The sequence below is a fragment of the Copadichromis virginalis genome, linkage group LG6, assembly GCF_057382275.1.
Source record: "Copadichromis virginalis isolate Kocher_CV1m ecotype Utaka linkage group LG6, C_Virginalis_male_GT1.1, whole genome shotgun sequence".
Taxonomy (NCBI): domain Eukaryota; kingdom Metazoa; phylum Chordata; class Actinopteri; order Cichliformes; family Cichlidae; genus Copadichromis; species Copadichromis virginalis.
In genome coordinates, this window is record NC_140623.1 from 43,016,325 (window position 1) to 43,028,694 (window position 12,370).

Genomic DNA, 12,370 nt, shown 5'->3' on the forward strand with positions numbered 1-12,370 from the left:
GTCCTCCCCCCCTCCCCCTCCTCTACATCAGATTACACAGGATACTTTTCCATTACTCTCACTGGCCTTTTTCCTCCAGCAGTCCCAAACCTTCCTCTCCGTCCTCCCCTCCAAAAAAACACCTAACTCCTGTAACCAATAACAAGGAGGGGGCCCAGTGCTGCTTAGCAACAGCCAACCAAGCTGGAGGGGTCAGCACTGGACCCTCCCGTGTGTTTCAGGGTGGAGGCTGGACCTGACCGGGGTTGGGTTACCTGGCAGACACACTCACGCAACTTCTCTGTAAACATGGGACTGACTTTCCCTCCCACACCAGACCTTGGGGAAGGTGTGTGTGTGTGTGTGTGTGTGTGTGTGTGTGTGTGTGTGCGCGCGTCTGTGCGTGTGTGTGCCTGCCTCGCACACGTGCACTGTTTCTTGTTACTGCAGCACTGAGCAGCGTGCCTCTGCTCCAGAACCAAAAAGGGAGGTGTATCCCTCCCTCTCTCCCTCCCTCAGTCTCCTCCCTCCCCCTCTCGACCACCGTCACAGCCTGCGTAGCCTTCCCCGTTCGCTCACACACACAGCGGTGACGGGATAATACACAACGCATGAATGTACTGTGCAGCAGGACGAGTGTGTGAGGAGGAGGAGGGTGGTGTGTGTGTTTGAGGACAGTGTGAAGCGAACGAGCTGAAGGAGCTGAAGGAGCTCCCACCAATCTTCTGTTTTTATGCTGGATGTGTTTTTGCAGCACTGCAGGCTGAGAAGGAGAAGAGTAAGTTAAAGCTGCGGCAACAGTGTGTGTGTGTGTGTGTGTGTGTGTGTGTGTGTGTGTGTGTGTGTGTGTGTGTGTGTGTGTGGGGCATTAGGTCTTGGAGCACGAGCAGTGTGTGCGCACTTTGAATTGTTGGCTGGTGCAAAACAAATGGATCATGTAACATTAACTTGTGTCACAGTTAATCTTTTGCAGCCGGCTTCATTAGCTGTAAACTGTTAACTTCAGAGTAAATAAGCCGATGAAACACTTCTCGTGCTGTAATGAGTCTGATGATGGTATTTAAACTTCCTGCTGCAGCGTCCGCTCTTATGTAAAGTGGAGCTGCTGCACATGGATAAGTAACAGCCGACTGTGGAGACACGGAGGTGATGGCGTGCAGTCCTTCCTTTGGCGTCTGTGATGGTTTCCAGATGCTTTCAGAGGATCGTTCATGTAACTGAATCCTGTACAAATGTACACACAGCTGCAGCACAGACTCACAACTCTGCAGCCACCTCGGAGCCAGTCCAGGCCGATATTCCTGATGGCCGCCTTAACGAACGCGGATGGAGCCGTAACTTTCGTCTCCATGGTGACCGGGACATTTAAACCGCACAGCTCGTCTCCAGTCTAACCTGATTAGATTTCCTTTAAAGAAAAACTCAAATTATTTAAACTGCTGAAGCGTTTTGCTGTAAGTTATCCTTCACTGCATGCACAGCATCAAAACAACAAACTGCTTTGGCTCCTCCCACCAGAGCACTAAACAAACATGTTAATTCACATCATGGCAACAATAGTGCACTTACCTGTGTCTCTATGGTGATAACGGACCGGCGAGCATGATTGGTTCTTCTGTTCTCCGGCTGAGCTGATTGGCTCGTTGGGGGAAGCTTCGAGACGAGTGTTTGCATTGGTTCTTACCTGTACAGGTAAACGTGAGGCCGACACCTGCAGTTACATTAATCATTATATGGTTTTAACCCTTTAAGGCCCCTCTGAGCGTTCTGAACATCAGCTAGCACAATAATCTTTGTGCTTCCATAGCATGCATCCAGCTTGTCCAGGTCGCGGTTTCCTTCCACATATGGCTTTGCTGATCCGATCAGCTGTTCATAGCACTTCCTGCGCTGGAATAAACGTCAGCGCGAACTATTTCATGTCCTGGAAGTGACGTCATTTTTCATGGGACACGTAGTTTTTATCCTGCAGGCCTTTCAAAGGTTCCCTGGTGTTTGTGAAAGTCGTGTTGGACTTCATGCTCTCCTGTACGGTTTCTGAGACGCTCAGAACTGAAACTGCTGGAAATGGTTTGTTTGCAAATTGTTTATAAACATTGGTCTATCTCAAAAATGAAACTATGAAGACATGATTTTGTGCAACTTTTTTGCATTTACAGTCTTGAACTTTCTATAACTAGAAATGTGTTGAAAAAAGTTCAGTTTTTTTTGTAGTTTTTTTTTTTTTTTTGCACTTTATGTAGTTAATATGGACGTAATGCCTACATGTTATTATAATCTGCGATATAACAGTTGTATTGATGTATAACCACAAAACCTCTATCCGTCCCACACGTGGGAGATCAATCGATCGATCGAATAAAAGTTTTCATGATATGACAGTTGGAAGCCTCACAGGAGTCATGTGATGCCTCTCAGTGTAACAGGCGTTGCCTCTGATAGGTTGGGTTATTACGCCTGCTGAGAGGAGCCGAGGCTTCGTGGTTCCCAGAGGACGCTGGGTCCGCTTCAGAACGCAGCGCCACATCTGCGTGTCAGAGCGAGGCCTCGTAGCAGCGGTTTTAAATATTAATGATGTCTGGAGAAGCTTGAAATGTGGAAAAATCGGGGAGATTCTCTAAGATCAGCCACAGAGGAGTTTGAGCCCTCCTGTGGGTGCCGTCAGCTTCAGGAACATTTGGTTCATGCAGTGGAAAAAAAACCACATCATGTGTGGGCATTTCTGACCATGTATGGACACGTCATGTGATCTGGGTCTGTATTTTTACCGATGGGAAGCTCTGCAGCTCTATTTCCAGAACAATCCGTCACTGGACTTCTAACAAAAATGTAATGGACTGAAATGAAAACGGCGACAGGAAGAACGGGCCTGCAGATGTAGGTGCTCGTTCGTTAGCACAGGTGTCCACGTGGAACCGTTTGTGTCACTGCGGTAATGAGGCAGCGTTTCCACGCCGACCCCATCAGCTGCGCAGGTATTGATCAGTGAGCCCGCCCCGAAGGCCAGCTAGCTGGTTACATAACGGCTCCATCCACACGCTGCTGTGTGACCTCTGGACCAGCCGTCATTAGACTGCCATCCAATCAGCTCGCAGCGCTCTCTCTCACCCTCGCTGTCCATTAAGTGTCAGGCTGATGAGAAGTCATCCTCATGCTGTTTCCTCTGAGAGACTGTTCTGCTTACTGTGCTTCAGCTGGTTAATGCAGGGAAATATAGTGACTGTTATGTCATCTGAACACACACACACCTCTGCAGTGCCTGCAGTGTTTAGACAGCACCTCACACGCAGTCGAGCTCGTCTTCTCAGAATGACTAAGCACTCTCTTTATTTCTATGGTAACCACGTTCACTGTATCGTGAGTGTCCTTCATGCAGGCGTGCGTGCGTGCGTGCGTGCGTGCGTGTGTCTGTCTGTCTGTCTGCAGTGATGGCAGCTCTGTGCTGTAAGGTGATGCAGTGAGTGTGATGCTGCCAAGTGTTGCTATGAAGGAAAGGTGAGCCTGCTGCCTGTTAACGAGCTCTCTGATTGGCTCGGTGCCGGTGAAATGAGAGCAGAGCCGCAGTCGTTCCTGCACATCAGATGGTTTCAGTTTCGAATAAATCCTGCAGATGGCTCGATTGGATTTTGTTGTTATTGAATCATTAGTAGATAAATCCCTTGCTGTCGTTTCACCTGTTGGGATGAAGGGAGGGCCGAGTATGAAGGCGAAGCTGTGGATTTGCTGCCACGAGGGCGCCGTGGGTACCCGCTGAGCGAATGACCTCGAGGATGCGATCTGCAAAAATGAGCTGAAGGGTGTCTCTGCTCAGCCAGCTCGGGCGGTTTAGGTATCGGACTGTAATGTGAAACCGCTCAGGTATCAGGTAGTCTAAGCAGCCTGAGACGTAACATCAGCCTGGAAACCAGACAAATCTGGGAGCTCATGTTTCATTGGCTCTGGCCCTGAATGTGTCTGCCCTCCCCTCGTTTTCAGACAGATTTCCGTCTGGCTCCGCCCTACGGTCTTTCTTTTTTCTTGGAAACTCAGATTATGTCATACTCTGTCCAGTTACAGCCTGAATTATTTAGCTGTGTGACAGTGAGAACAAAACCCCGGTGCACACCTGTCACTACCCTGATCTGCATTTAGGCCTCTGAATCGTTTAGTTTCACTTAGTTCTGCAAAATATTTGGACTGAATTTTTGCTTTGAGCTCCAAACCTGCAGTTCCTCTGACGCCCAGCAGAGGCAGCAGTGAGTCAGTCCCCCATGTTAAACATTTCCAGCAGAAATAGACACGTTTGCAGCCCGATACACAAACTGTTTGGTGTCATAGGAAGTTTACGTTATTAGGGGCGTGGCTTCTCTGATTGACAGGTAGATGGTGACACAGGTGGCTGTAGCTGCTAGCTGCCTGCTAAGCTTTTAAGCTAATTGTGCCTGAACTGGACTGTTTGTGCTGTTAGAGCCTTTTGGAGCATTTTAATGACGTCATGTGACCAATAACATGGCTGCTGTGAGGTTACTGTAGTAACAGAGTTAGAGAGCACTAATCAGCAGATATCTCTGGATGCAAAAAGCTAGCTACCATTAGCTGTGGATCCTGCTGCTTGGTAGGGTGAAAATAATCACATGCAAGCTTTTGTGAAACTTGCATCCAGCTACTTGGTGTGTGTGTGTGTGTGTGTGTGTGTGTGTGTGTGTGTGTGTGTGTGTGTTGCAGTCACTCTGACCTACAGGTCAGCAGTACACCCGTGCCTCTGACACCTCACCTGTTGTTGGTCATTGTCCTGTAGCGTACAGGTTCGTTTAATGTTTCCTTTTCAGAAGTAATTGATTACTCACAGAACTGGAGATCAAAGTAATCAGAGTATCAGGTTAGAAACAGTTTCTGAGCCCCTCGTGTTGCTGAACAGTGATTTCAGTGCAGTTCCTCCACAGGGCTGTTATGAAACGCTGCTGTGAGCTTCCTTCATGTTCTTCATGGTCCAGTGAAGCACAGTCGTCCCTCACAGAGCACAAATATTAACCGACTGCAGCGTCCTGCACTGAGCTCCTCTGCAGCACTCTGCAGGTCACAGCTCCTCACTTCAGTGTGTGTGTGCGCGCTCACAGTCCAATCAGCAGCCTGCATGATAGTTTAGTTCCTGAACTTGAATTGAACGATCAGCTGTAAACAATGGAGCCGACTGTTAGTCACCAACAGCTGCTAGTGCGGCGAGCTGCGGCTTGCACCGCCCACTCTGAGGTTGATCATCGGCTTCTTGTGGACGCTCAGACTGGGGCTCATTAAGGTGAAAAACCACAAAGAACGGAGGAAAAACCTATTTTTATTCCTGAGCAGCTTTGCATGAGTCACAGTTTAAAATGAACCGTGACTCATTCTGAGCTGTGAAATGCTCAGCATGGATGCCTGAAACGACCATATTAGGGATGTCCCCTCTTGATGACATCATATAGATCCAAGAGTAGGAAAAAGTTTTTGGCTCAGAGGGATTCCTCGCTCTTGAACACCGACTCAACGTGAACAGGAGGCGTGACAGAAAACAGGAAAAGTCATGTAGGCGGTGAGAGAACCTGCACCTAAAATCACAACAGACGAGCTTTTCCTTCACTAACCTGGAGGTTAAAGAACAGTTGGAGCACATTCGGTGCTAAAGCAGGCTTTGCAAACAATTGGATAAGCGTGCGCTCAACAAGGCGCTGAAGGAAGAGAAAAAGGAAGTGATGGCGCTCTGTTTTCCTGCCGTGACCTCGAACACCAGCGGCCTGTTTTTGTGGCGTTGCAGAGGTTTGAGGACAAACGTGCAGAGGAAAGACGACAGATTTCCAGGTTCACGTGTTAAAACATTGTTTTGTTTTAACCCCAGGAGCTCGGGTTGGTTTCCATTCCATCATCTTTGTGTGGTTCATTGTGCAACGCTAAGAAATGATGAGTTAAACAAACGGTCTCCCTCCTGCTGAGTGTTTCACATTCAGATCAGAGTGAGGTCAGCCTCCATCGCAGAAGCTGATTCATTCAGTGTTTGTGATTATTAGAGCCAACCAAAGAAACCCCTACATCAGGGTCTGCTGTGCTGCTGCCAGAAAGGCTGAGGGCTGTCCTTATGAACAAAACAAACACCCCCTGCTGAGCTGCTTTAAAAGCCTGAAAGGACAAGCAGAAGTCAGACGCAAAGCTGCACCTCTCGAGTTCAGACCGACTCAGAGGAGAATCAAGTTTTAAAAGTCGGTGTTGCTGGTCAAAAAAGTTTGTTTTTTTCTGTTACTGCTGATAGAAATATGAGACTTTTACTAAATAAGAGCATGCGAGCAGACTGTAACAGATACTGCTCTGTTAAAAAGCAGAGCTGAGAGAAAGTAACAGTGGGGGCGGAGCCTAGAGCACAGAGGAAAGTGCAGAGTCGAAGGCTGTAGCTGCTAGCTCTCTGCTACGCTGCACCTCAGCGGGACCTCTGCACCGTGTTCGTGCTGTTGGAGCGTTTTTAATAACATCATCTGACCAATAACACGGCAGCTGTGTGGTTACTGTACTGACAGATGGTCCAAGGAGGCGGAGCTCCAGTTTTCAGTGAAATTCTAGAATTTTATTTGGATGTTTCTGAGGAATAATTAGCAGCTGTCTGTGTGAGGTTCACATAGCTAAGCTAGCTAGCGTTAGCTAATAGTTATAAACAAGCACCAACGTTCACGCCAGAAGCAAATGGGTGACAACATGGTGGCTAATTCCATCTTTTATATACAGTCTTTGCAGTGTCCTCTCTTTTGAGCGTGGCGTCTCAGTTATTTCCTGTTACGACCCCACTCTCCCTATAAGTAGTCTCATTTGTCTGTTATATTTTAAGCACATCTCTGCATGATATTGTATCCTTATTAACATTAAAGAAAACAAAAGAAACGTAGATCAACTTCAATCAAAGAATATCTTTAACATTTTTTTGTCTGAAAATTTGTCTGAAATTTAAGAAAATAAAACCTTATTCAAACTAAAAACATTTGACTGACTTGAACCATCTGCTTCTGAATAATAAAATGAAAGAAACTCAATAAATGCAGGTCCTCAAAAACTCACTCGGGCCTCCTCAAACATATAAAACACTTTAACCGAGTCAGAGTGAAGCCGAGCGCTACAGACGCACCGCCACATTTCCTCGTCTTAGCTTTCTGAGACTTTTGTTTGTCCCGTCATCTCCGCCTGTCTTTTCGTCACTGTTAAATATTTTTCTTGAGGGTTTGTTTGCTGCACTTTGTGTCTCCTGCTCTGTGCTGTGTGTGCGCACGCTCGGTGCAAAAAACCCTGCCACCTGCTGTAGTGGATGTGCAATTACACTTTATTCTAGCACAGCAAACCAAGCCCGTTCCCGGCATCAGCATAATGTTTGTGATCTGTTGTAGATGCACTGCTGAGCAGCATTTACTACCCTACACTACTTCAGTGTACGTGATGTTAGCCGTGGATGCTGATCTGGGGTCTTTGGCTGCTTTCGTATAAACCTGTGTTGTGGAGCTCGTTGGGCTCCGGGTGCTGTTGATAAGGGCCACCCTGTGCTGCCAGAGCAGCTCTGGTAGGAATGATTTTGTAAAGCTGGACTAAGACGCATAAAACACTTTGACTGTGTTTGGCTGTAACAGGTCAATCAAAATGGTTAAATCAGTGAATTTTGTGGATTTACTGATGCATGTTGATTCCCTCGTGGTCGCTGGGCCTCTCGTGCTGCTCGTTTCCTTTTCCACTCCATCCACTCTGGACTTAACCTGCTCGACAAGCGTAGCAGGGACCTTAGCTTAGATTAGCCCCATTATTCCCTCACACACACACACACACACACACACACACACACACACACACACACACACACACACACACACACACACTGCCAGAGGCTGGTGGGGAAACTGATCCTAACAGGAGTGGATGAGTCGTTTGGTTGTTGGAGGAGAGCTCAGGAGCTTTCGGTTCAGTTTCGAGGCTTCGTGTCAGAGAGAGCGGCGTCTCGCTCTGATGGAGGATGGTTCCCTCTGTGCCTTTCCTTCTCTGCACGGAGAACAGTGCGGTCATCAGTTTGGATCATTAATTTCATTTGACTTTATCTGATAATCAGAGTGAGGAGTGTCTGCAGTCTGAGTAAAGCTCTGAAAAAAGGCTGAAATGAGCGGTCGTCAGGCTGTGTTTGAGTGCACGGTCTGCGATGGCCTGAGGGCATTCACTCTGTCAGAGCTGGGACAAACAACTCACCTGAAAGGAATTCATCACCACAAATCCATTTTTATGTGCACAGACGTGCAGTGAATGCACCAGGCGATCTAATGCGAGCTTGTAGTTTAGCTTGGAGTTTAAAAGATCCAGGATCAGCTGATCCTGCTTACACCGGTCAGTGTCTGAATCCAGCAAGCAGCAGTTTGGATGATGAGAGCATGATGTGCTTTATTCCTAACAACACGTGACACAAACAGTGCAAACATGCAGCTCAGAAGTGCAGCGACAGCAGCGAGAGGCTGCTGCAGCTCTCACACAGGTGAGCGCAGGTGTCGGTCACTCTGCTGCTGGAGACGCTGAACCTTCCCAGAGTCTCTGATGTTCACAGCAGGTGAACTGCAGACACCTGAGAGAGGAAGTGAGGTGACGCTGACAGCGTCTGCCTGAGCTCAGCTTGTGCATTATGGAGGCGCAGAGACTGAAGGGATTAGGCAGCACAGGGCAAAGTGATGCACGTCTCAGCTCCGAGCTAATGACACATCAAAGCTATAAGAATAAAACATCTTTATCATAGTCGCAGAGAAGTCTGTCTCTGTCTTTTGTCCTTTTAAACACAAACAGAGGGAAATGTTGTGAGTTCAGTGAGGAAGTGTTTCCTGCAGCAGCCTGACAGCGAGTGTCGCCCACAGGCTCTGCTGCCATTACCGGATAATGGAGCAGCAGCGCTGTCCTGGATCTGAGCGCCTTTATTAGCTGCTCCTCTTTCTTTGTCCCTGACACACAGACACACACACAGACGCACACACACACACACAGACACACACACACACAGACACGCACACGCACACACACAGACACACGCACGCACACACACACATGCACGCACGCACACACATGCACGCACGCACACACATGCACGCACACACACAGACACACGCACGCACACACACACATGCACGCACGCACACACATGCACGCACGCACACACACACAGACACACAGACACACACACACACACACACACACAGTTGTGCTTTCATATCCTTGTGGGGACATCTAATTGAATGCTTTCCCTACCCACTTATCCCATCCCTCAGCCTGACCGTAACCCAACTGTGACCCTGACACTAAAACCACGTTCTGAGCCTCAAAAATACCTTCAAACTGGTGAGGACGGGCACTTTGGTTCCCACAAGTATAATAAACTTCCGAATTTTGGTCTCCACAAAGATTACATGGTAATTACATGAGTACATGGTAAACACACACACATGTAGGCAGAAACACAGACAGCAGGTCAGATTTTGGTGCGTGATGAACTTTGAAGGTGTTGCTCACCTGTCGGGATTCTGACTCTGTCGTCTTTTTGCTGCAGTGATCAGTGCACCCTGCAGAGGGCAGCGTTTCTCAACTTTCACTGCCCGTTGTTGCAGCAGCGGCAGTTTTAATGCACACTCAGAGCTTTGCTTCCTGATTGGATGAATCCTGAGCACTTTTCTTCTGCCTGGTTCTTTGTGACAAGCCTCTGGAAACCTCGTCTGTCAGGGAGAGACCGCTCTCATGCACGAGATGACGACGATGATGATGATGATGGACAGGATAACTTCGTTGACTGATCAGTATATGAGATGTTTACCTGAAGCAGCTGCAGCTGATGTTTGTTTTCTTGTTTTCTGCGCAGGTTAAATGTTAGATGACGATGTGAAGACTTTCAAACTTGCTTCATGAGTCTGTGTCGAGCTGTTATTTGCTCGGTGACAATCTTTCACTTGATATCTGACCGGAGGATCGAAGCGGTATCGCCGTGATGCTTCTTACTGTCGGTGACCTCGCCGTCAATAAGATGATGCTGACAGGTGCAGAGGCAGCTTCTATGATTGCATTCACGTTCGTCCTGTTGAAAGTTTCGCTTCTTTGATTGTTGGCCGGAGTGTCGTTAGAAGGAATTTAGCCGATACTAACGTGCTGCTCTTCTTCAGCTCTGGTAATGATGAAGATTAGCTGCTGATGTTCGATCAGAGTCTAAACTGTAACTCTCTGTCTCCCTGCAGACTCTGGAACGTTTCCAGGTTCCTGAAAAATGTTTCGGAGCCACGATGTGAGGATCCGTCAGAGCGGTCGAGCCTTCGTGGAAGCGTTGGGGTGTGACTGTGTCGGTGGAAAGAGCGCAGCGCTGTGACGTCCTGACCGCGAACTTCCTGCCCTCGAGATGAGCGCCTCCGAGCCCGCTAACAGTGTCCCCGTCAGGGGCGCGGGCGGCATGAAGCTCCCTCTCCACAGTGCGGGAGACCACAACGGGAATGCTTTCCCAATTTCGTCTTCCTCCTCTTCCTCCTCTTCCTCATCCTGCCTCGGGGAGTCGTCTCCTGAGTCGCTGCGGAGTCTGAGCGGGGGCCGGACCGACAGCCCGCTGGACTACGACATGTTCGACGTTACCCTGACGACGGTGAAAACTGTGACTCTGAAGTCTGTCGTTTCAGACTGGGCGCCCGAGGAGGAGCGTAACCCGGACGATGGCGATGACGGTGACGACACCTCGTTGGGGAAATCTCAAACCGTGACGGAGTCCAACGACAACTCCGTGTCGGTTTACCTGGACGCCAACGGCGACGACTACCACCAGGACAGCTGGAACGACAACCTGACACTCGCCCGATCGCTGACAGGAAACGGCGGCCTCATCAACGAGGACGTCAGCAGTGGAAGCAGTAACGGGAGAAGGCGCAGCTCCTCACCTCCAGACTCGGACGCAACAGAAGTCGCTGCTGATGATGATGATGATGATGAAGAGGAGGCGTTGTTTGTGTCTGTGAGCTCTGATGTGGACGTGCAGAGAAGCAGTGCGATGATCGCGAGCTCAGGTGGTCGGTCAGGTGACGGCGTCCAGGTGACGGAGGAGGAGGTGGGCGGGCCTGCGGTCCACTGTCCTCCAGAGCCGTCCACAGGACGTCACGCAGATCCTCCAGCCTCTGAACACCTCAGTGAAGACACACAGATGTCGACTGAAGATGTTAAGAAAACGAGCTCTCCTCCACCTGAAGAGGCTGAAACGGGTGTAGTGGGCTCCAAACCTCCGCCCTCCCAGCCTGACATGAGTCTGGCAGCAAGACCCAGACCTGCTCCCAGGTCAGCCGCCTCCACAGCTGCCAAACCGCCCGGTCCAGAAGCAAAGAGGGTTTCCAGAGTGGACTTAAAAACAGTCAGAGCTAAAGTGGGATCACGCTCCGCCCCCTCCCCACCGAAACCTGCCACCCAGGTACACGGCAGCCAGGTGTTACTGTGTTTGCTGCACCTCCACCCCGACGTTCAGGGTCACTCGAAATGTTTTATGTGATAGACAACAAGTAATGTAATCACTGATTATTACTGGAACACCTGCACAGGTACACAGACCCATAATCAGCATAATCCATGTTAGCATGTTAGCATGTTAGCATCAACCTGTAGTCCCAGATTTCACTGAAAGTTTCCTCCAGCAAGTCGGTGTAGCAGGAAGTGTAGTGCAGCTGCTCCCTGCACAACACCTGAACACAGGTCACATGGTCACTGACCAGTGTCACGTCACATCACATAAAAACCCTCAAAGTAATTTATTACTTGGCTTAGAAAAGAGTAAAGGGCGTGTTTAATAGAAGCACACAGCAGGGCCTTCTTTAAGTGAGCCCACACTCTGAGCTGTTGCTTATCAGGTGACATGAACACTCTGACATTTTCAAATGTGTCTTCTACTCAGAATAAATCTGCCCCGTCCAATGGGAAGAGAGCTGTGGTGAGGAAGGAGGTGCAGGCTGGTGATGGAGGTAAAAGACAGCGGTCGTCGGCAGGTCCCATCAAAGTGGCTGTGATCAGAGCAAAGAGCAGGAACATCAAGCCAAACCACAGGAAAGCAGCCGGGGAGCCGACCGTGCCGCAGGAGAAGAGTTTATCCGTCAGCCGAACCCTGTCCACTTCGACCAGCTCGCTGGGCTCCGAGGTCGCTGGGGAAAAACGCCTGAATGCTCCCAGGAAGGCTGACCGGGACGTGCCCGATAAATATGGAAAACCTGATGAGGGGGAAGCAAAATGCCCAAGTGAGGAGTGTGTGGAGGGGCAAACGGAGGGCTCAGGAGAGGCTTCGGTGTCGGCAGCCGCTGTGGAGAAACCACGGACGCCTACCAGGGTGAGTATGAAGAAGACGTGAACTGCACTCGTCTGCCTCATGAGAGTTTAAACA

At 49.3% G+C, this 12,370-nt stretch overlaps 1 protein-coding gene across 4 annotated transcripts in view; it reads left to right on the forward strand.

Annotated features, from left to right (window-relative positions):
* Positions 1 to 554: 554 nt before the first annotated feature.
* LOC146708583 (uncharacterized) overlaps positions 555 to 12,370 on the forward strand; it is a 40,731-nt gene continuing 28,915 nt past the window's right edge. For 2 of the 4 annotated variants that reach the window (XM_085460536.1, XM_085460537.1), the window contains exons 1-3: positions 555 to 757; positions 10,209 to 11,413; positions 11,891 to 12,316. In XM_085460536.1, coding sequence (XP_085316662.1) covers positions 10,367 to 11,413; positions 11,891 to 12,316 — 1,473 coding nt within the window. In that variant the 5' untranslated portion in view covers positions 555 to 757; positions 10,209 to 10,366. The remainder of the gene's footprint in view (positions 758 to 10,208; positions 11,414 to 11,890; positions 12,317 to 12,370) is intronic. The other 2 variants (XM_085460538.1, XM_085460539.1) reach the window with 1 other exon arrangement.